This window comes from Oxyura jamaicensis, chromosome 26 (assembly GCF_011077185.1).
Source record: "Oxyura jamaicensis isolate SHBP4307 breed ruddy duck chromosome 26, BPBGC_Ojam_1.0, whole genome shotgun sequence".
NCBI lineage: Eukaryota > Metazoa > Chordata > Aves > Anseriformes > Anatidae > Oxyura > Oxyura jamaicensis.
In genome coordinates this window covers 3,841,829-3,864,098 of record NC_048918.1, presented here as the reverse complement: position 1 = coordinate 3,864,098, position 22,270 = coordinate 3,841,829, and the positions used below count along the sequence as shown (strand labels likewise).

At 54.2% G+C, this 22,270-nt stretch overlaps 1 protein-coding gene across 24 annotated transcripts in view; it reads right to left on the bottom strand.

Moving 5' to 3' along the window:
* Positions 1–1,090: 1,090 nt before the first annotated feature.
* NFASC (neurofascin) overlaps positions 1,091–22,270 on the bottom strand; it is an 81,573-nt gene continuing 60,393 nt past the window's right edge. For 8 of the 24 annotated variants that reach the window (XM_035346914.1, XM_035346923.1, XM_035346919.1 and 5 more), the window contains 7 exons: positions 16,594–16,821; positions 14,678–14,794; positions 13,083–13,238; positions 8,406–8,537; positions 7,787–7,856; positions 4,695–4,706; positions 1,091–2,350 (listed from right to left, as the gene is read on the bottom strand). In XM_035346914.1, the coding sequence (XP_035202805.1) occupies positions 2,119–2,350; positions 4,695–4,706; positions 7,787–7,856; positions 8,406–8,537; positions 13,083–13,238; positions 14,678–14,794; positions 16,594–16,821 (947 nt within the window). In that variant the 3' untranslated portion in view covers positions 1,091–2,118. The remainder of the gene's footprint in view (positions 2,351–4,694; positions 4,707–7,786; positions 7,857–8,405; positions 8,538–13,082; positions 13,239–14,677; positions 14,795–16,593; positions 16,822–22,270) is intronic. The other 16 variants (XM_035346928.1, XM_035346929.1, XM_035346931.1 and 13 more) reach the window with 5 other exon arrangements.

The window sequence follows — 22,270 nt, the reverse complement described above, 5'->3', positions numbered from 1 at the left end:
GGTGGGCTGGGGGATGCTCTCCTTAAAGCACATTGGCGGCAGTGGTGGGAATGGGATCGCATCAGCGCCTCTACACGGGGGTGACGCTGCTGCTCCGTTCCCTCCCAGCTCTGTCCCGTTCTCTCTGCGTGGTGCTGGCCCGGCCCAGGCTCCCTTCCCCGAAGCGCAGGGTCGTTGTGCCGTTAGCAGCTTCAAGAAGGTGGCGAAGTACATGTGAGCAATCCATATTAGTAGAATTATTCTCGTTAGCAATACGTCTTCGTAGCAAACCAGCTTGCAAGCTAAAAGAATAATTGCTTTAATCCTATTGCGTTTAATCCATTAAGCTGAACAAAACCCTCCTCCGTAGGAAAGAAACGAAAGAAAAATCCATCCTAACATCATCCGACGTCCGTGAAATGGTCCGAAGAAATCCGATCTCTCTCCGCGAAGGTACCTTTGGTTTCGAAAGTGCAGGAAGTGGGAGGATACACACGGCGTTGGCCACTACGTACTGTCTGTTAGAAAACTCTACCCTCTACAAGGATCCATGCGGTCTCCGCTGGGACGGCTCCCAGTGTCCTACTCCTACGGGGCCGGCGGATCGCCCGCCGCCTTAGGGGGCGCGGAAGCGGTTGTGGGGGTTAGGATCAGTTCGTTAAAACTTCCCGGGAAGTTCGAAGCTGTGTAAGGCATGTGAAGGAGCACTCCTACCCGAGACGCTTTGGTTGCGGCGTGCTAACGGGTTTGACCTAAATTGCGTTTTCTTGATATGTAAAATAACGGAGCGGAGGCGGGTTCCGCGCGCGTGGAAATGTCTCTCAGGCTGATTGATCGGGGGGGGGAAAGGCCACTGTAAGACGGTAGGAGGAGGGGTGGGCTGGGAACACTCGGCCTGGAGAATCCCCTGCTGCTGGGGGGGGATGAGGGGCTCGGTGCTGTCCCCGAGGGACGCGTGTCCGTGTCCCCACCGGGCTCCGGAGCTGCAGCGCAGGGCGATGGCAGGGATCTGCCGCCTGGTCCCTGCGGGTGCTTCTCGGCCTGACCGGGTGGTTGGGTTGGCTGTTTGTGTGTGTTTGTGGTCATTTGTTCTGCCTTTTTTTTTTTTTTCTTTTCCTTAAATAAGCAATTTCTGGTCCCCTCATCCTTTGTTAATACTGGTCCTGCTTCCACTCCCTCTTTGCTACATAAGGTTTATGGAGTTGCCTTTAAAAGAAAGCAGGCGTGCTCTGGGGGCGCTTTTCCCCCCACTTCCCACAAAGCAAAGACTAAAAGAAAATGGTTTGCCTGCAGTTCCCCAGACAAGCGGTGCTGTTACCCTGGCAAGCGAACCTCACCCAGGCTGGGTGGGCGAGCGGCACCCGGCCGTCCTGCAGCAAACCCCACCTGCAGCTCATCTGCGGCTCCTTGTCCTCCAAGGACTCCCCCGAGCCACCTGGAGGTGGCGGGTGGCCCCCAGGGGACACGGACACGGCGGCTCAGCACCCGCACGAGGTCCTGCGCGGTCCCAGCGGGTTCCCAGCCGAGGTGCTGCTCGGTCTTTCAGGAGGGAGGCTTGGGAGAGGCTATGGGCAAGGTGCTGCGTGAGGATGGACATGGCTGTAGTACAGCGCCCTGGGGGTGTTGCCCGAATATCGACCGCTCTCCTTTTCTTTCATGCCTTTATGACGCTCTTGGTGCTCTGCTCAGCCCTCTTCCCTCCCCCAGGTTCCTTTTTGCCCCAGTTTTTTGGAACCTTCCTATAAATATTAAACAGAATTTTTGCTCCCTCCTGAAAGAACAAAAAGGACCTGGGGGAGCTGGGGACAGCACTCCTGCACCCCACACCCCTCTCCTGCACCCTGCGCCTCCTCCAGCCCCGCGCTTCAGCTCCGATTCCAGCTCCAGCCCGTCCGCGCCTCGGGAGTCCTTGCCATTTGCTTGTTTGCGAAGGAGAAGATGGCGTTGGCAGCCACCTGGTCTGCCTGGCTGCTTGGATTATTTTTTTATATTTTTTTCTTTTTTTTTTTTTCTTTTTTTTTTTTTTTAATGTCCTCGGTAGTTCACACGGTTGTGTTGGAGGTAGTGGCGGCGGCGGCTGTTGGTGAGCCCCCACCCACTACGAACCCCGCAGGCTGTTCGTGGTGCCAGTGTCCTGCGCTATGCCAGCGAGTAGATAGCATTGACTGGGGACGTGGCTTCCGAGCTCTCGTTGCCTTCTGTCTCCTCCTTGTCCTTCTTCACCGTGTACTGCCCGATGAAGGAGCCGTCCTCGTTGAACTGCCCCTCGCCCCCCTCGCCGTAGTCCACCAAGCTGTCGTCGCTCTCCTGCTGCTTTATCGTGCCGTCCAGGGACGTCTGGCTGTTGGGCAGGGGCTTGTTGTCTTCGTCGCTGGTGGCACAAGACAGACAGACAGACAGCGAGGGTTGAGAACGGGGCTCGCAAGGGAGGCGGCTGCAAACCAAGGGCTGGATATTCACACCTAAACCCAGCGGGCGGCTGTGCTGAGCGAGGCAGGAGGAAGGTGGGTGCCTCCGACCGCCCCAGGAAGTGGGGACAGGACGCAGCCACCTCGGTGACCGAGGCCCACAGCTGCCTTTTGGTGCTGTGCTTGGTGCTTCTGCGAGCCCACCCTTCGTGCTTTTTCATTTTAAAAAGCAATTTATTTTTTTTTTACCCGTATGACATCGATTGCTCAGATCAGCCCGACTGGATCCATGTTGTAAATATCCTTCCCTTGTCGTCGCTGATTTTCTTTCTTTCTCCTAGCATTTTAGCCGACCTTGGTGTAACCTGAGTTTAGTGAGCTTCGCTCCCAGCTTTCCCTGCAAAACCCCGCTCTGCAGTTTAGGTAGCTCCATGCAACGGGGAGAACTCTCAAAGCACTGCGAGGGGGCACGCACGGGATGCCAAGTTCTGTGCAGCGTCCAAAACTCGTGGGAATTTACCTTTCCAGGCTTATTTCTGAGCATCTGAGCTTGTTTGCTCAATTCTTTACCCTTTTCTCATTTTCACTTAGAAAGATTAAGCCAGGTCACTGAAAAATGAATAGTCTGACCCACAGGAAAAAGCAACCTTTTAGAGAAACCTTTTAATGAAAAATTGGGGAAAAGCTGTTTTCTCTCCGGAGGGCAAGGACTGGTACCTCATAAATAAAGATTGTATTGCATCGAGGATGAGTGGGTTGCTTTGTATAAAAATTAATTTTCATATCAATTAGTCATTAGTTCATGTTTGAGCTTGTCTGATCAGCATGCAAATTGTGTAATACACCTAACGAGATCACTTAGGTATCTTAAAGGCTTTTTCCTCCCCACCGTTCCTGTCTCTTTGTGTATTTCGTTTTGTTTTAGTCCTGGCCTCGGCAGGCTCGCCTCCCGGTGTGGCACTCTACCCTGCTCTTTGCTTTTCTCAAAAGCGGTCAAAAAATTCTATTTCAGCGCCGTATTTGCAGAGTCATCAATCAAAAAAGTAACTCAGCCTCCTGTTTGTTTGCTTTTTGAGAAAAGTCTCCTGGAGCCTCTTGAGTTTGGGGCCATTTGTCATTAAAATAGCATCTCGGGACTCGCCCTTTGCGTCGCCAGCGCCCACACCGAGGTGTGTCTGATGGAGGCACGGCTAACACGCAGCCGGGGCCAAGGAGCAAAATGCTCTTCGGCCATGGGAGCAGCCCGGGGAAGGCGTTACATCTCTCCCTTGCCATTCCCCTCATGGCAGCAGCTCTACAGTGGGAGAGGAATTTGGTGTCCCACGGCACAGCTTGCAGCTTTGTACCGCGTTTCCTTACATCAGCACTTTGTAAATTAAGCAGTAAGACAAACCCGATATCGGAGACCTCGTGTTAACTTGGCATCACAATAAATAATAACTTGTTAGCTTTGTAAGCGGCTCCTTCTGGAGGGCGGGGGGGGGGGGGAGAATTCAGTCTGCAAGCAGGACTGGTGGTTAGAAAGTCCAATTAATGTCAAGCAGAGAGTGGCAAAACCCAGACCCCTTTATTTGAAACATCCTTTCCCAAGATTTGGGGTGGGTTCAGTCAAAACTGGATCTAGAACCAGCTTTTTCCCTACCGTGGGCTCTGCAGTGCCAGACAGCCCGGCACGGCATTTCCCGAACCTGCCCCTGGTTTTACCTCTCTCCAGCACCGTTCATCCTGTTAGTGCATTAGGAGGGTGAAGCAGATCCTCATCAGCACAATGATGCGACATAACCCTGTTAAAATGGATTTCTGTGGGGTTCGCTGATGGGCGCATTAGAGGACCAGAGCACCCAGCTCGTGACCATTTGGGAAACGTCATCCTGAGTGCCGTAAATCATTGGGATGGGAGGCTGGAGCTGGGGGGGAGGATTTTCAGGGCTGAGGCAAAGCGTGCCGGGCGGTTAGGATCCAGCCTTTTCACTCGTGTCCCTTGCCACCATCCCCAGGTCCCGCTGCACGTGGAGGGACCGGCCCGAGGGGGGGCCTGCCTGGTGCTCGGGGGTGCCCTGGAGCATCTCGGAGCAAAACACAGCTTGTATGGCACGGGGGTACCCCCGACCCCAGCAGGAGGTGGGGGTGGTCTTGTTTAATGTGTTAGGTGGAGGCGGGTATATGGGGGTAGGGAGGGGAAGGGAGAGTTTCAGCTATGAAAGAAACAAATTGCAAAAAGGAGTAAGGAAAAAAAAAAAAAAAAAACACAAAAGAAAACCAAAAAAAAGCTAAATGTGCCGGACTTCTGGCAGCACGTGGTCCTACCTTTCAAGAGACCTTCATGGTCCATGTGGATAGACCAGGTGAAAAGGAGAAGAAAGAATGGGAATAAAACAGAGAGAAGCAGAAAGAGCCTGATCAGAGAGAGATATGATGAGGTATGCATTCACAGGGGCAGTGCTAAAAACCCAAACGAAAAGTCACTGCATTCCTCATGGAGCCGATTGCCTCGTTATACCAAATGGAGCCGGGTGGCGGGTCCGAGCTGGGTGAGCCCCTCCGGCTGCCCCAGGGAAGCCGATCCGGAGCAGCAGCGGGTGGCAGAGGTGGCACACGAGCTCTTTGGGTTGCCAAAAGGACCTTTGGCTGCACCAAAGGGACCTCTTGGTGTCCCCTCCATCCCTCTGCTGGGTTCCCATCCTGCTGAAGTTGGTGCCCCTCGCGGGTCCTGGCCGCTGCTGCACCGGGTGCTGAGCTGCCTACGGGGTGTGGGACTGTGCCACAGGATCCTGTCCTGAGCCAGAGCTGAACTGGAACCCAGAAGGTAAAAAACCCACAAAACTTTCCCTTCCCGGCAGCCTGGGTTTCCAGCCGGCTCCCCCCCGTGCAGCTTTGAGCATTTGGTATAATGAGGCACAGTCATGGGCACAGAGCATTGTCCAAGGATAATGGTCTCCTGCTTTGAAAATAAGCTTCTCAGCTTAGCCTCTGCCCAGGAAAACCATTATTCTGTTAGTGGAACAGAAAGATGTGACAGTATCTCTTAATTATAGGCTGCAGAGATTTGCAAGTCGCATGCACGGGGCATTAAGGACGTGAGATATGATGAGAGCATCTCAGACATGCTATGTGGAGGTGGGGAGGGGAACCAAGGAAGAACTCACGTCAGCTCAGATCCTGTCCTTGCTTGAAACACTAATTGCTACCCTCCCTGAGCCTAGTGTTGCAATCATTTTGAATCTTAATCAGCCAACAGCGTTTCCTATCAATCCTTCAAGTTCACCTTCCTTTCTGCCTCTGGGTGGGAGCCTCCCGGCGTTCTCCCAGGAAAGCTGGTGGTCCTGACGAGGGGGGCAGAGCTCATGGCCATCGTTGTGGTGGTTTTCCTTTGGCTGCTTTTTTTCCCCGTCTTGTCTTTGGGATCGTGTTCAAAAATGCTGGAGCATCTTGGAGGGTCTGCCCCAAAAGCTGCGCCCTGCACGCTGCCACCCTTCCCAGCGGGACCCCCCTCTGACGGGGGGATCTTGCCCTCCTTTAGCAAATCCCAGCCTCCCCCGGCACGTCGCTGGTGTGATATCCTGTGACTAGAAGGTCTTCTCCAAAAGTTACATCCACTGCCAGTAACGTGGCAAAAACTCACACCTGTGGGTAATGACCCCAAAACCCCCAAGCCAAACCCTTCAGCCTCCTGCACCTTGGGCATTCCGGTGGGAACCGTCCCCAAGTTCCCTGTTGGTGCCCTACCACTGCCAGCACGCTCTCGGCAGTGGGGCTGCCAAGAAAAGGCCGAGACTCAGCCCAGCAGGAGCTGCAGTTTTAGGATGAAGGCTTTACCCCACTCCTTCCCGGTGCCCGTGCTGTTGTGCTGCGGGTGTCAGCCCATCCCACAAACCGGGGGGCCAAGAGGATCCCTGCCTTGACTCAGGGAGTTAAGGGGAGCTGCTTTGGTCAAAGTATGGAAAATAGCAGTGCATTTTCTGTATCAAATTACTATTCTCTGTATGGAGGGAAGCCGTTGTATTCGTGGCTTGAAGGTTTTGAGCCCATAGTGTGGAGGGCGATAAAGAAGGTGACCCATTCCTGCAGCAGCGTGCTTATTTGGGTTCCCACTGAGGGTTACATCTATTCTGCATCATTTATTTATTTATTCATCTATTTCTATCTATTCCACCATAAAACTGGGGAGCTTTGGGCTCATGACTTCCTCTGAGAAAATCACTCCCTCCTGAAATCTGCTGCCCCCACAAACGGGGTGGCGTGGCAGCCTGCAGGTGTCCCATTGCCCTTGTGCACATGGGGCAGGCAGGTGTGTTCATTCTGCTTCCCCCAAAGTCTGGTGGAACACGTGCCCCGTTGCGTCCCTTCCTGAGCTGTAACTTCTTCCTATCCCGGCCGCATCAATTTGTAGCGCTAGGAGCGCGGGTAACGACACGGCGCTTAATTAACCCCTGCTGGAAGTCAGGAGGGAGAACTCCCACCAGCCTAAGTGGGCTTTGGGTCCGGCTCACGTGGAAAGGTTCGTTTTAATTCTTCAAGGAGAAGCACGGCACGCTGGAGGTGCTCAGAGGCTGCAGAGCATCCCTGCCGTCTGTCGGGCGTGGGCAACGCTCCGAGAGCTGCCGGCGTTACCTGCGCCTGCTCCTTGCAGGCAGCCGCCCCCAGCAGCGGAGGCACGGGCGCTGCCTGGCACTGAAAGGGCTGGGAGAAAGAATGCTGGTGCCCCTCTGGAACCTCCCGGGAGGTTTTATTTCTGCTGCCCTTCAGAGGATGCTATTTAGCCTGAAAGTGGCTGGTCAGAGGTGGGGGGAAATCAGAGCGCTTTGGGTAAAATCATGGCTAATCTCCAAGCTCTGCTTCTGAAGGGTTCCCCCGGGACCTTACAGAAAAGCCTTGCTTTGAAGTCAGGCAGACCCCAAGTAAGCGAGCTCACGTGCTTTCAGAGCTGATCTGAACACAACTTTGGGCATTTTTCCCCTGGATTCTGCCTTACGAGTAGGAGAGTGGCTGAGCTGCGGGGCGATGCACCCAGATATCCTCAGGCTGCTTCAGGAATTCTGTGGTTTTTTTGTGGGGTGCCGTGAGGGTTAACCTGCACTTGCTAAGAGCCACGTCCCGGGTCCCAAAGTCCCAGCTCTCTGCCTGGGCCGATCCTACCAGGCTGAGGGACGGGGAAGGAAACCTTACAGCAGGCTCTCGGCTTGCTTAAAGCTCCGGGGCTTTGGGCAGGAGCCGGTCCCTTTGGCAGAGGACTTGCAGAGAGAAGGAGGCAGGAGGAGCAAGGTGGGAGAAACAACCGGGGAGGCTGCGTGGCCCTGGGGGGCTGCGGAGGGGTAGCGCGGTGAGGTCTGTGATGGCTGGGGAGCGGGGCTGATGGGGGGACGTGGTGGCGGGGGTCCGCATGCCGCGTGGGAGCATACCTGTAGTCGAACGAGCCGTCCTCTACGTTCTTGTCTTCGGGGTTTAGGTGCTCGTCTTTATTGTCTCGCACTGGAAGGAAGCACAGCCCCGACACCGGCGTTAAGAAGCGGCAGGGAGGGTGAAAGCTTCACAGGGGAGCAGCAGAGGCTTTGTGAAACGCCTGCAGGGCTCAGGGACCTGCTAAAAACCCACAGCCGGAGGGCGCGCGGGCTTGTCCCCAAAAGCCACTGGCACCAGGGCACAGGCACTGAAGGTGGCCAGAGAGGGTGTAAACTGGTGGCTTTTCTTACGCCTTGGCTGCGCTTTGCAAAAATGTGATGAGGCTTTTGTCTGAGAAAACCTTTTTCTAGATGAGGACGAGCAAATTTGCAGCAGAGAGGTCGGGTCACACAGAGCAGGGGCGTCCAGCTCTGCGACATGCCTCCTGCACAGCCCACAGCCCTCGCTGACCTTTAATTAACTAAAATGCTTCCCACTAATAATAATGTTCCCACTATGGAGGGAGGAAAGTGCTTGTAATCACAAGCATGTATCTGAGACCAGCACAATTGGATTAGCCCCCGGAAACCTGCGGATATTGAATCCACGGGCACAAAAGCTGCTGCACGGTGCTCTTACCTGGGTACTTCCCTCCTCTGCTCCTCTTAATGAAGCAAACTATCAGCAGAATGAGGACCAGGAGAGCTATGGCACACATCAGCCCGATGAACCAGCCCTGGGTCGCGATGTCCACGTGGTTCTTGGTATAAGCTGGGAGGAAAATCGAAGGGAAAAAAAAGCTATAAGGGAAGACCGGGCCAGCAGGGAGAAATAAATGAGTAGAAGGATTCAGTCCATGGGTTTACAGAGGACCTGGCTTTAGCACTGCATTGTTGTGTGTGTGTGTGCTGACTGGGTTATTCAAGACCATAGCACAGGGATCTGGGGCTTTTTTTAATGGTAGGTCAACTCAATGTTTTAGCAGGAGCTGCAAACAGCAAAGGGTCACGGCATAAAGTAAAACCTAGCACAGACCAGTGAGGAAAGGGCATGGAAAATAATGGCAAAAGAAGCTGGGTAACAGATTTGATCTTGCGTTCCTGTGCCTGAAAGCCTCCTCGGAGGCAGCTTCTGCAAAAAAAAGTCTGAAATAAAAGCGCCCGGACCATAGCTCGGGATATGATCCCCGGTGTGGAGTGATGCTGAGCAGCCCCGAGGAGCTCAGCAGCAGCCTGGAGCTGGAGAAGCCCGCATTGCTGCTGCAGGGAGGGCACGGGCACCGCGTCCTGCCGTGGCTGGGCAAGGAGACGTGGAAGCCGGCAGGATGTGGCCAAACACGAGCAGGGACACGGTGGGCACAGAGCCCTGGCCCCAGGTCCTTGAGGGACGTCCCAGCTTGCTGCGCCACGGTCTGGTAGCAGCAGCGCTCCATCGCCCTGCGAGGCTGCCGAGTGTCCGCGGGGCTGACGCCAAGCAAGGAGAGGTGTCCTGTCCCCAAACGTGCTCTGCCTTGTTGCGTGCAGCTCCCGTGCACGGTCAGCCAGACAAATCTGTGTCCTATAAATAGCACCAAGCTGCCATTTTCTGGCTCTCATTGACATGCGCTTCGTATTCAGCAAGACAGAGCAGAGGAGAAAATAACCTTCAGCGCAGCGGGGGGCTAAATTTAACCAGACCGCACAGCAAACAGAGCGAGGTCGTCCTGGCACGAGCAGGGGAGGTCAGAGCTGGACGGGATCGAGCTGGGACTTAGTGGGGTTTGTCCAGAACGGGAAGGATGGGAAGCGAGCATCCTTCATGGGTGTCCACAGGACAAAAAACAACTTGAAATGAGATTGCTGCTGCTACCTGAATTGGCTGCTTTGGCACTGCAGAGTGCTGAGAAGGGCTGTGCTGCTGTCCTGGATGCTTTGCCTTGTTTAATTAAATAACTCAAGTCCAGCCAACAGGACTGCCCAGGCAGAGCTGAGGCAGCGCAAGCAGCCATCTCATGTACCTGTCCTGAAATGATCCGATTTTAAACCCACCACCTCCTACGGATAGCGGAGGGGCGGCCCTGGCAGACAAGGTTGTGCCCGTGCTTGGCTGATTTGACACAGCCAGAGCTCGTAAAGAGGCTGGAGAGGCAGGGCAGTGGTTAGGACAGCTACAACCAGAGGTGAGGTTTTGCAGCTGGTTCCCATCGCCAACCCCAGGACGGTGCCAAAAAGCCCAGAGTCACCCCCGGAGGGTGCCCAGCACCACCTGGGCTGGCTCAGTAACAGCCCCTGAGGACAAGGAGCTGCTCGCACAGGGAGCAGGAAAGGCAGCCCTCCGGTGATGTGTTGGGAATGGAAAGCTCTAGGAACAGAGACAACAACGTTAAAAAGGGGTTGAATCGGTAAACTTCCCGAACCACAGCACTTCAGGGCTGCAAGCCACTTAGTCCTCCAAACTGCCCCCAGGTATCACGGGCGTTCCTGAAGGTGAAACCTAAGCCCTGCTGTCAGTAGGGAATTGCAGCCAAAACATGGCCCAGGGACATCCCCAGATAAAAGAGAAGGACAAGGAAGGGCAGTATGCTAAAGAAATGGTGTTGGGTGCAGAACGCTCTGAGCTGGTGTTGCTTTTTTGGTGGGGGTGGGCTGCCTGGAGGTGCCCTGGCTCTCCTGTGCTGCTTTTCCCTTCAACGCTGCCCCACTCAATATTTACCTTTAAACCAACCTGAGCTGCACGGTGCAGGAAGATGCACTTTGTAACGCAGAGAATGAGATTAGAACAGAAAGGAGCCGGGATCTGGATTCAATTAGCTGAGTGCCCAGGGAGGAAGGGGGAATGAAGCTCTAATGGAGAGCTTGGAAACGGGAGGAGGTCGGGTTAGCAGTCCTGGTGGGATGGGATTTCTGCACAAAGCAGTGCTAAGGGACAATTAAGGGGGTCTGCAGAGTCTGAAGCACCAAAGCAGCCTGAGAGGTGCGCTTCGTGCCACCGGGTCGGGGCTGAGTTGTGTGCAGGGGGGAGGCTTCTCGGTACCGAGTCCCCAGGGGCTCCCGCAGCAGGACTGGGGCACCGGTAGGGTGGAGGTGTAATTGCCATCCTTCCCAGAAAAGCAACACGTGCCGACAAAATTATAGGCACAGCAATCTTGTATTTAGAGTAAACGAGTGACTGTCATTGCAGCGTTCAGAAAGGGAGGATTAAGTACGTGGCTGTCAGAGAGGCCGTTTGGATTCGCTCTAATGTAAGGCCAGCGCCAAAGGTAAGCAGTGGAAAGCAGCTGCGTAATCAAACAGCTATTGATTTGAAATGCAGCTACGGTGACTTTTTTAAAAGTAATTATAATCTCGTGGCAGAGAAAAAGGGTTACCTAACAGTCACAGTTTATATGCCAATTGCAAAGCTGCCTGTATAACAGCAGCAGGTCAGCGGCATTTAGGAATTATTTGTAACGCAGACTGTTGGTGCGTCAAGTCTCACTAGCTCCAGTCCCTCACGGATCCCCCTTCCAGTGTTTTACCTTTTTTTATGAGAAGATCTCTTTGCATTAAGCTCTATAAGCTATATTTGTAGTTTTGAAGTGTCATTTACTGTTGGGAAGAGCCCTGTTGGGATACGGAGCTGTCAAGTTAAGCAGAAGAGAAGTGGTGGTGCACACGGACTGCGTATTTATCTGCGTTCCCGCTGAAGAAACCATTAGAAGAGCTATTTGCAAAACATTAAAAACAAAAAGCGAAATGAACGGGGCTTTTTTATCGACAGCATTCCTGACAGCGTATGATTGTCAGCGGGGGCTGAGCGCTCGTGTCAGCAGAATCCAGCCAGCGAAGAAATGGATCTGCAGCGTTTGTGCGTGCAAGGGCGGTGAGAGCTCTGTGGCTCCCACGGTGCCGGGGCTCAGGTCACCGCTCAGCCTCCATCACGGGGACAAAGGCAGCCAAAGCTCTGGTTTCAATAGTAGCAGTAGGAACCCCTAAATTACAGAAAATAGACACGCCGAGACTGCCAGCATCAATCAGCCAAGGATATTGCTTCATTTTTTTTCCTTCCTAATGATTCCCTGCCCCTTGGCGCCTGTGGCGCAGGAGGCTGCCTCCTCTACCCCGGCTCCCAGCATGGGGAAAAGAAAGAAAAGAGAAGAGACGGGTCCGAACCGGGGAGCAGCAATCCCGAAAGATGCTGCACGCTGTGGGTGAGGGGGCTGGTGGTGATTTCTGAGTCAGGTGGGGGGCGGGAAGCAGGCACGAAATGCAACACATCTCCCCTGAGAGGCTGCGTGCCGTGCCCAAGGTCAGCGGGTGTTGGTTTTTTATCAGTGCTGGGCAGAGGGAGGCAGGGAGGAGGACTCGCAGCTGCCACCTGTCCCTGTGTCAACCCAGCATATCAGAGAATTATTGCTGGAGTCACGGCTCGCCAACCTTTTGGACTCCAAATGCGTGGGGTGGGGTGGGGAGAGCTGCTGCTCCCGCTGCAGCCCCCCCTCACCCAGGACGGACGTTTTGCTTCTGAGCAAAGAGCCCGGGAAGTGCTGGAGCTTTCCATCACCACACGGCTGGGTCTTAGCAAAACAATTCCAGTTCTTTGCAAACTGCAGCCTCTACCTACTGCGTTTGTCAGCGTGGGCTGCTGCGGTGCTGCTTGCTGCTTGGCTTTTCAGCGTTCAGCCCCCCACTCTGACAGCATCGCGCACAGATTCCTACGGCAAAACCCACCAGTGGCACGAAGGAAGTTTTGGTGGCTGTCGAGTGTGAACAGTGAAGCTTTATAAATGCAGAAAGCCTGATTCAGCGCCTGTGCAAGGCGGTAGGGGCACTTCTGTGGCATCCAGTGGGCAGTGTAGGAAGCCCGTAATTAGGGAGCTCTAAAAATCACCAAGGTGATAAGCCTGGCAAATTGCTTGCGCAATTAAATGCAAAGTTGCCGGGGGAAGCAGACCTGCTTGTCATCTCGCTGAAAAGCCCTGTGCATGCGCCGTGCGTGGCTCTAAATGAGGCTGCTGCAAATGCAGCACCCCGGTGCTGCCCCTCACCTCTGCTTGGCACAACCCCGGGGTCCGGCCGTGCGCCGAGGCTCCGAGAGATGCGATGCGTGCATGCGGTCTTGGGGCTTCGAGCACAGCGACGTGCCGACCCCAGCGTGGTCCCTGCCCTCCTTCCAAACCCTTCCTTGTGCCCTGCCGGGGTTTTTCAGTTGCTCAGGCAGCTCCTTAACTAGGGCAGGGACGGAATGGTGGGCGAGGGCTGCGCCGTGCTCGATCCCCTCCCGCCACCACACTGGTGCCCCCGTGGACACGCAGTGACATGCCGCGGACACGCGCCCTGGGGCTGGAGCCCCTCTCACCTGAGCTGGTGGTAAAGGTTATGTACGAGTGCTCGCTGGGGCTAGACCATATGGGGAATACCCACAGCTTGTACACCATCCCCGGTGTCAGATTCGCCAGCTGCACAGAGGAGGGGGTCTGAGCTTTAACGGGGATGGATTTCTCTGTCTTGTTACCTGAGAAACAGAAACCGCACATCAAACCCAGCCGCGGGAGGCTCGGCGAGATTACCTCGTTGGCACCGCAGGTGATGCCTTGTGCTAGCCCCAGGCACCGAGCAGAAATAACACGGCTGGATGGTCAAGGAGCTATTAACGGCGCCGTGATTAGTACTCACTAGGAATAGGATAAAAACAGCAGTGCAGGAATAAGGTGGGGGCTTTGCTGCATCCCTGCTTGCCATACTGAAAAAACCACCAGGAGCTATTGAGGAGATCGCTCCCTGCTTTGAAGTCCTGACAGATCCTTTATCTGCCCAGCCTCAGGTCTGGATACTTGGGTTTTTGCAGCAAATGGGCTGGAATTTGCCTGGTTCCCCTCAGCTGATCAAAGGGTTTTGCCTGTGGGTTGAGGTTGGTGGGGAGCTGGACGCTGCAGCGAGCACACGAGGCCGCTCACCCCAGCTGGGATGTGGCTCAGGGGCATCGCTGGCATCCCGCAGGGCTGGAAGGGGAGCCTTGGGAGCTTGGGACTTGGCCTTCAGACTTTGGAGCCTGTGGAAAATAATTACAGAATAGCTTGGAATCGTGGAAAATAGTTTGGAAGTGAGAAAATGGTCTGCTTCCCCAGCACATCCTGCTCTGGCTGCAGAGAGAGACCAGGCACTGGCTGTGCCATCAGAGCTGTTTTAAGCAGTCAGCAAGGTCATCTCTTAGCGCTGTAAGTGGGCAAAAGTGGTTCACTGTTGATGGCTAGGTGTAGTTGGCTTATTTTAAATGCCAATTTAAAACCAGCATACCAGACAATAAGACTGAAATGGCTGGGAAATAAAGTCAGAGATAAGCAGCGTTCATCGCTGCCTATCTATTCTAAAATAAAATAAAATACAACCAATAACATGTAACTGTCTTTTCCAACCAAGTGCTGAAAGCAGAGGTACTGACGTGGAGTCTCCAGACTACGTCCAGCCTTAAAATTGCAAGAGACAACGATATCCGATACGCCGGGAGGTTTGGGATCGGAGGTGATTCTGCCAGCTCCAGGCTCAGCAAGCCCTTCAAGGGCATATAAAGCCCCTCCAATTTATGTAGATTTGTTTTCCGTGCAAGCTTTGTCCCCGCTCATATATACACATACATATTTTCAAAGGCTCTCTACGCTGAGCCCAAATGGAGCCCAGCTCAGTGAACTAAACACATTCATGGTTCGTGCATACGAGCATCTCACAGCCATCAGCACAAGGAGGGGGAATCTCTTGTGAGTCACCAGGAATACTTCTGGTGCTCTCTAAACAGCTACAACCACATCCTGCCACCTCCTCTCCCCTCCACGTGGCCACAGAGCATCATTGAACACGCAGTAATTAAGACTACGTTACAGCTTGCAGCCTTGAGAGCTGGCAGGATCTCTAACGGCATCACAACCCTATAGAGTCCCCACGCGATCTGATGCTTACTGGTGATATACTTAACCACAAAGTCAGTTCCTGCAGAGTAATTGTGGCTCCAGGTGATGTTTGCCCAGTTACTATTAGCCAAAGCTCTTATGTCCCATATGGACGATCCATTGGTGTCTGGTGGACAGGTTAGAAGAGGAGTTAGTATTTTGGATTAGACAGAAATGAGAGCTCACCTAGCATCCGGTACTGGTAAAATCTTACAAAACCATTCCTAAAGCGAATGCTTCGATACCTACAAGCAAGTCTGAGGCCACCTTTGTTTCTTACAAGAGCCTTAAGGTCAAACTTTTAGGAGGTGTTCTCTGGCAGTAGCTCATTGCATGTCGGCATTGAAGTCCAACTGCAGCCAGTTTAGCTTGGAAGTCTGAAGACCTCCGTGGCACTTCTCTGAAGACCTCAGCCTGCAGGGAAATCTCCTGGCTAAACCCGTCCCTAAACGAACGCAAGGTGCACGCATGAGCGGGCACGGACTCACTGCCACGGCTGGGAGAAAATATTTTTACCTTACTGGGTCTAGAGACAGCCAGTGGGGCAATGAAGTCACTCGTTTCTGATTTTGAAGTTGAGGATTGTCGACATTGCTTTGGAGAGTGGATGAACTTCTATTTCTGGCGAGGTAGAGCTAAGCCACTAGCTCAGCGTGCTCTAAGAGCTTCCACACAAATTGCACCCCAATTTTAGTATTATTATTTACTTTGGGATGTAGCTCAGGTTTTGGTTTGACAAAACACCGATGAGTAACTTCTGTCCCTGGAAGGAGGGCAGCTATGAGACTTTTGGGAAAGGGCAACGGAACCCCTAATGCTGGGGGGGGGGGGACGTGACCTGGGCCCCCCCCCGAGCCCCAACCTGCGCTGCCACGCAGGCCCCCTGTCTGCCTGCATTACGGCCCGGGCTCTGGGCTCGTGTCCCCAGGGCTGTTTGGGCTGTTCCTCGTGCTGCTCCCCGACCGCTTTTTGCTTCTCTGCCTCTTTCCCTCCCGTTCCCCTGGGCTGCAGCATGTGCAGGTAATCACCCCTTTGCAATTAGCAGCGCTTCCCATGTGCTCGCTGAGCTGTGACTGCGTTGTGGTACCGAGCTCGTGGAACTGCTTCCTTACGGAGCCCTCGTACGCAGTGCCAAGGCTGCATCCCGCTCCCTCGCACCAGTTTTTAAACTGATTTTGTTAGGGCAGCACTTGGGTTCTTGAGTGCATCCTATCCAGCTACGTAACTGGATTCCTTTGATCGCGTTCCCTTTCGCTACGAGCTTGGTTCCTTTTCGAATAACCTGCCTACAACTCCACAGTTTATTACCCACAGCTCCTGTAACCGCAGTGTTTTTAAAAGCAGGGCTCCGAGGGCTGCCTCTCTCCGTATCCATCAGGAAAACACAGAGCAGGGACCAGCCTCCACCAGAACCGCTGGATCCCCATCAGATCTCCAGCTGACTGCATGCTTTCTCTGGACCTGGTGCATCCCAGGAGCGGAGCTGGGGGCTGTGGCTTCTGACACCTCCCCAGGTTCCCTGGGGGCTCTGACTAGGTCGCCTTGCAGAGAGCAGCAGCACCACGACCCAAACGGCTCCTATGAGCCCTGACAGGTCTCTTAGCTAACAGACAATGGGCTAAATTTGAAGTGACATCTATAACAGTAACAGAACCCCTTTGTAACGGCAAAAAATGGTACTTTATAGGATCTTCTACCCCTTTCCTGACCCTCACACTAATTCAGAAGCATGACACCCCAGGGAGAGCTGTGTTATCCCCTTGTTGGCAGAGGGACTGGGACCAGGAGGGTGGCGCAGCCTCCCCGAGGCTTAATTCCGGGGTGGTGAGGCTTCGCCCGTGCCCGTTATCAATCCTGGCTCTGAGCGAGAAGTGGGGAAAGCCCCAGGAGGTCTCGAGGGGGGAGAGGAAAAGGAAAGCGCAGTACCCAGCTCCTGCTTTGTGGTGGCGGCTGGAGCCCTCTCTGTAGTTGTTGTGGTGCTTGCGACGGTGGTGGCGGGCAGAGTGGTGGCGGCTGTAGTGGTGGTGGTGGTGTCGGTGGTGGTGGTATCGGTGGTGGTGGTGGCGGTGGTGGTGGTAGTTGTGGTGGTTGGAGTGGTTGGGGTTGCCGTAGGGCTGGTTAGATCGATTGCAGTTGGAGGCAACCAGGTTGCGGCTGGCAGGGGGAAACGCAGACACTGGCTGTGGAGAAGCGGTTACGTCTCCTCGGGCTCGCCCTCGCCATTCCCAACGCCGAGCACGGCACCATGCAGACCTGGAGGTCTTTCCCCTTCCATTACCGGGGCGAGCAAGGAGCAGGCGAGGGCTGAGCAGCACCCAGCCCCTGCTCCTGCGCCCACCCGGCGTGCACCAGCCACCCAACAGCTCCGCCGCCTGCGCTCTGCTCCCACCTCTCTGCCAGCCCCTCCTGGGGCACCGAAGGGCAACACTGAGCGGGGTTTGTCGGGGGATGAGCAGGGTGGGCTGCCCAAACCCATCACCCCCTTCAGCTGAGAGCTCTCCAGGCTCTCCAAAATAAGGAACGGGACCGAACTCTTAAAACACACCATCCAATTTGTCGTGGAGCAGGCAAGCCACGCTTACACTAATTCAGCAGCCCCTGGACGACACCTCCAGCATTTCTGAGCTGCCAATTTGGCCTGCGGCTTAGCTGCGTCCTTCCCTGCTGGTCTCTGCGCTGGTCCTGCAGCCTGGTGATGAAGCAGCCTTAGCACTGCTGGGGCCTTGGCACTTTGGTGGGTGTTGGATGCTACTGTGCCATCACCACCCCTCGCCATTCACATTGAAATTAGGACAAAGGGCTTGGCACACCTTAAGGTTTCCAGGGGAAATTTCTGCCCAATTTGGTTTCTAAATAGCCCGTGTTTGCCCCCACCCACATGGGTGAGCAAAAGGGTAAAGGTGCACGTTGCACACACCCCTCGGTGTGGTTGCACAGGGTCCTGAGCACCACCAAAGGAGGGTGCAGGGGCTTGGGCCAGCTGGAGGAGGCCATAAGGTGCTCGGTCAGCCTTGTGGCTTTGGCTTGGCTCGGGGCTGCAGTCCTTGCTGTGAGCAGGATTGCTTGGCTGGTGCAGGGGCTGCAGCTGGTTGTCACAAATGTGAACCAGAGGAGCTAGCAGCAGCACCGGCCTCGTGGCTGGGGCATTGGAAACTATTGCTGAATGCCCTCAGGTATGAAAGGGCATCGCTCTGTAAAGACTACTTGCCCTACTGCCTGAAAAGCTGCCAGCAGAAAATGCATCTGGAGAGCTGCTTAAACTGCCGAAGGTAAATGAAATCCTGTGGTGCTCGCATTAAATTGTATTTACTTACTCTTCTGTAGATCAAGGGATTACAAATCCCCATCAGGCAAATGAAAACAGCTATTGCAGATATCACCCAAACAAGAATAGCTCTAGGAAAGTGCTTTAAAAAGTGTCCCAGAGCAAAGCCAGGGCTTGCTTTATCACCAAGTCAGTCCCAGCTCAGCTCGTATGGGAGCAAGTGTCCCTTCAAGGCTACCAATACACCAGAGACCATTCAGAAAGGCCAGAGCTAAGGCCCCAGGGTGGCCCCCCTCAAAATCCGAGCCCTTCCAGCAGTCCGAGGGCAGAGGAGAGCAGCAGGTGAGGCCGTCCAGCTCCCTACCACGCGCAGCTGCAATAAAACCACGGTTACCGGCATGTCCCCAGGCATGGCCAGCACGACCCCGTGGCGTGCCCGGTGCCTTGCTGCCGCAGGGACCGACCGACGGCGCCTCGCAGAGCCTCATGCAGCAGCACAGCGCCCGATGGAGCAGCAGCGGGATGGAGCAGCCGCCTCCCTCCCACCCTGGCCTCGTGCGACGGAGCCGACCCACCCGCAACAGATGGCAGCGACGGTGATGGGAGCCAGGCTGGGTGGGAGAATTGCACGACTTTGTCCTCGGGGGTGCACATGGTGACACAAAGCCGGCCCTGACCTTGCTGAGCTGTGGCAGTGCGGGTGGGGTGCTGCTGTGCATTGCTTTTGCTCGCCCAGTTTTTACCAGGCCTTTGCTTTTCTGTGTCCTGAGGCTTAAGTTGCAAATGTCATGCTTGGGCTGAGAGGCAGGACCAGCCGTCTGCTGATTCATGGCACTTTTGGGGGCGTTAAGTGATTAGTGGGGTAACTGTGAACGCGATTGCGCTGCACGACCTCAATGGGCTTGCAATGGCCACGATAACCCTGCACAGTGGAAACTCCTTATTAGCTCATGCAGCTCCTCTGTGAATCCTCGTTTCACAGCTAAGGAGAAGACGACCCACCAAGGCACGGAGCAACTTGCTGAAGGGCAGGAGCGGCAGGAAAAGCTGCTCCAACGCCCAGCTCCCAGCCCTGGCGCATGTCACTGCACCACGCCGCTCCCATGCAGCACCCCAGGAGACTGGTGCTGCTGCAGAGGCTTTAGCAGAAGGTGAGAGCCCTTGTTAATGCTCCCCTAGAGGGCAGAGATGATCTGGGGTAAGATATCCCTTGAGAGGGGAGAATCATCCTGCTTTACGTGCAGAGCCACACTGCTTGCAGGATGGCTCCTGCTGTGCGGAGCCCTCCTGGGTGCCACGGTGCCAGCAGCCCTCCTGTGATCGCCTGATCCAGGCATCTCAATCCTGGCCGATGGTGGTACGAGGAGGGATTTGCCCATGCTGCTCCAGCAGAGCACGAGCACTCCTGGAAACACTCCCCATGAGTGGGGCGATCACAGCACATCAGGGTAACGCGGGCTCACCCCCATCAAGTCCCCGTGAGATTGGCTGCGTGCGTCGGCACCGGGATAGGAACAAGCCTGGCAGGACTGGGAACGGGTACAGGATGGGAGCTTTGACTCCAGAAAGCAAGAGGTCAGTGAGGGGTGGGAGGGGAGCCTGCCTGCAGGCAGCACCGGGCAGGATGAGGCCAGCCTGGGCAGCGGGGCTCCCGCTGGGCTGGGGGATTTGGTCCTCATCTGCCCCGGGAACCACAGCTGCAGCCTCATTTGTGTTTGAATACAAAATGTATGCGGAAGAAAAAGCTCAGCTGGTAGATTTGGGAGAGAGAAGATAAGGGGCATTTACTGGCCTTTGAAATGCATCCCCTAATGAGAGTCAAGTTCGGTCTGGGGGAAGGCAAAGCCGGTCTCCGACAGAAGATCAGAGCTCCCCCCAGACAGCGAGGGGCAGGGGCCCCAGCGCTGCCACCAGGGCAGGGCTCATTAAGGATGCTCCTGGCTGGCAGCTCCAGACCTGCTCGAACCAAGTGCTCGGTGTTAGACCGTCCCAAAACCACGCACGTCCTCCTAAAAATGCAGCTGTAACACTTCACGGGCTGCAGCAGTTCCGAGCTTTGCAGAGCAGCCGAATTTATCTCCCTGCATTCTCCACTCGCGGGTTCACTCGGGGACTTTGGCAGCGTTCGCCTCGTCTGTAGATGCAGGACCACGCACCCGGCCTTCACCCGAGGGCTGGGGGGAGAAAATCTCCCCGCTGCCTGAAAGCAGGGGGTGCTGCAGACGAGGGGAGGCCACTTTTCAAATTGCAGGGCAGAGCAGCACCCTGAAAACCAGAGCGTCTAAGGAAGGAGGCTTCAAACAGCCCCAGCATGCCCAGAAAAGCCAGAGAAAAAGCCAGCAGTAGCAACATCCATTCTCTGGCTCCCACAACAGCTGAGCCCCTCTTCCTGGAACACATAAACCGCTGCTTAGCTCATAAATCGGCCCCGGCTTTGCAAGGCGCAGATTGCTTTTTCTGTCTGCAAGATACATTAGCCTCTCTGGTGGAGGAGACCGAGGGGCATGGTGGGGAGGAGACGCTCTCGTAATGGGCAGGGGATGCAGCGGTCTGGCTGTAGCAATTAATAGGCTAAGTAATAAGGGAGATGCTTGCAGCAGGAGGGCTGCTCGAGAGGCTCCTCGGGTTGCGAATGGGCTGGTAAAAAGGAGCCCGAGCCCTGTGCAAAAACTGGGGGATGCTCAGATTGAAGAAATCTGCGAATAGGAATCGTCAAAGCAAAAATTTGAGGCATGGGAGAGGGAGGGTGCCTGCTCCGAGGGGCTCGAGCCCTGCTCCAAGTGGGGTGGGGTACCACTGAGCAGTCGCGTGTTTTTGCAAAATACAAAAACCAGTGCACAGCCATACTGCTCTTTAATTATTTAAAGATGCTTTTAATGTGTTGTTAGGCTGCAGTAACAGCTTTCCCTTGGGTGTGTCTACAAAATAATTAGGCTTGGAGAAATTTGATTAATTTTTCATGAATTTAGATGATTAGCCAAATACATTTTTGGACTTTTTTTTTTTTCCATTCTCCCTCTCTCAGATTCTAGCAACAGAAGGAGATCGTTAAAGTCTTTATCAAAAAGAAAAAAACGCTCCAAATCTGACAGCTATAAGAAATTCAAGAACAGAAAGAAGCGATTGAATGGCATCTAAAAGAGAGGGGTCAGCAGTTCTCTGTATCGCTGCTGCTGCCCCTTTCCAAAATGAACAATTGAGCCTTTCTCCTCCGCTTCCTAGCTATGGAGCGACAAGAAGGGAACAAACAAATCAATGTTTTCAAAGTCTAAGACCAATGCTGTTTACGACCCTGACAAAAGGACATACACAAGGGGAGTTTGGGATTCGTTTTTTTTTTTTGTTTCATTCGTTGTGTAAATGAGAGCCCTTTGCACGGCCCCCAAAACACCTCTCCCTCCATCCAGCTCTGGCTTAGGAAATGGAAAGGCTTCCTAAGGTAAAGCCTCTGCCCTTCACTTTGATTTCATCAAGTTGCTCCAGTTTCTCACATGCCTACAGAACAGCTACGACCCCGCGTATGTAAGGTTTCCCCTGGAAAAGAAAAAAAAAAAAAAAAAAAAGGCCATTTCTCAGTGCCAACAGCCAATGGCAAATAGCGCTTTACTGCAGTTTAAGACAACTTTCACTGTGAATCTGTAAAATCTACAAAATCTAGGTCACCGAGCGGAGATGAATCTTTAGAAAAAGGTCAAGCGGCATTTCACTCGAAACCCGTACTTGTTTGGAAGAGGAACGGCCTCCCAGGACAAACACCGCTTCAGACGCGGAAGCAGCTCCCGCAACCCGCCCGCGCTGGCTTGCCAGGACGTGCCCTAACACGAAACGACATTCGGCTCGATATCAGGATGAGGATTTGTTCTGTGTCTTGCTACAGCTTACGCTGCCTTGATTCCTCTTGAAGAAGCGTATCGCAGCCAGAAGGCTGTGAATGCTGAGAGATAGTGCGTAAAGACCTGCTGCTCTGCTTACTGCTTTCCAGCCTCCTTCCAGTGCTTGTGTCCTTGCTCTTTGCCATTTCTCCTAGCAGAAGGGAAAAATAGAGGAATAGCCCCTATTCCTACAGAATTTAATGAACTTATCCTTTGAATGGCAACTCGTCCATCTAGCTTCCAGTAGCTTAAGAAATTATTCCCGAATCGATACGATGCCGGAAGGACAAAGAGATCACGCTGTGCCTTCCATGTTCAGCAATATCTGCTGAAAGCAGAAAACGACTTCAGAAGCTGATCCTGATCCACAAAGAAAAGCCAGATTCTTGTGGATGGGCTAAACCCTGGCTGAGGTACGGCTGCAGCAGTAAACCAGCCCTTAGGGGTTCCCAAAGGTTTCACTCGT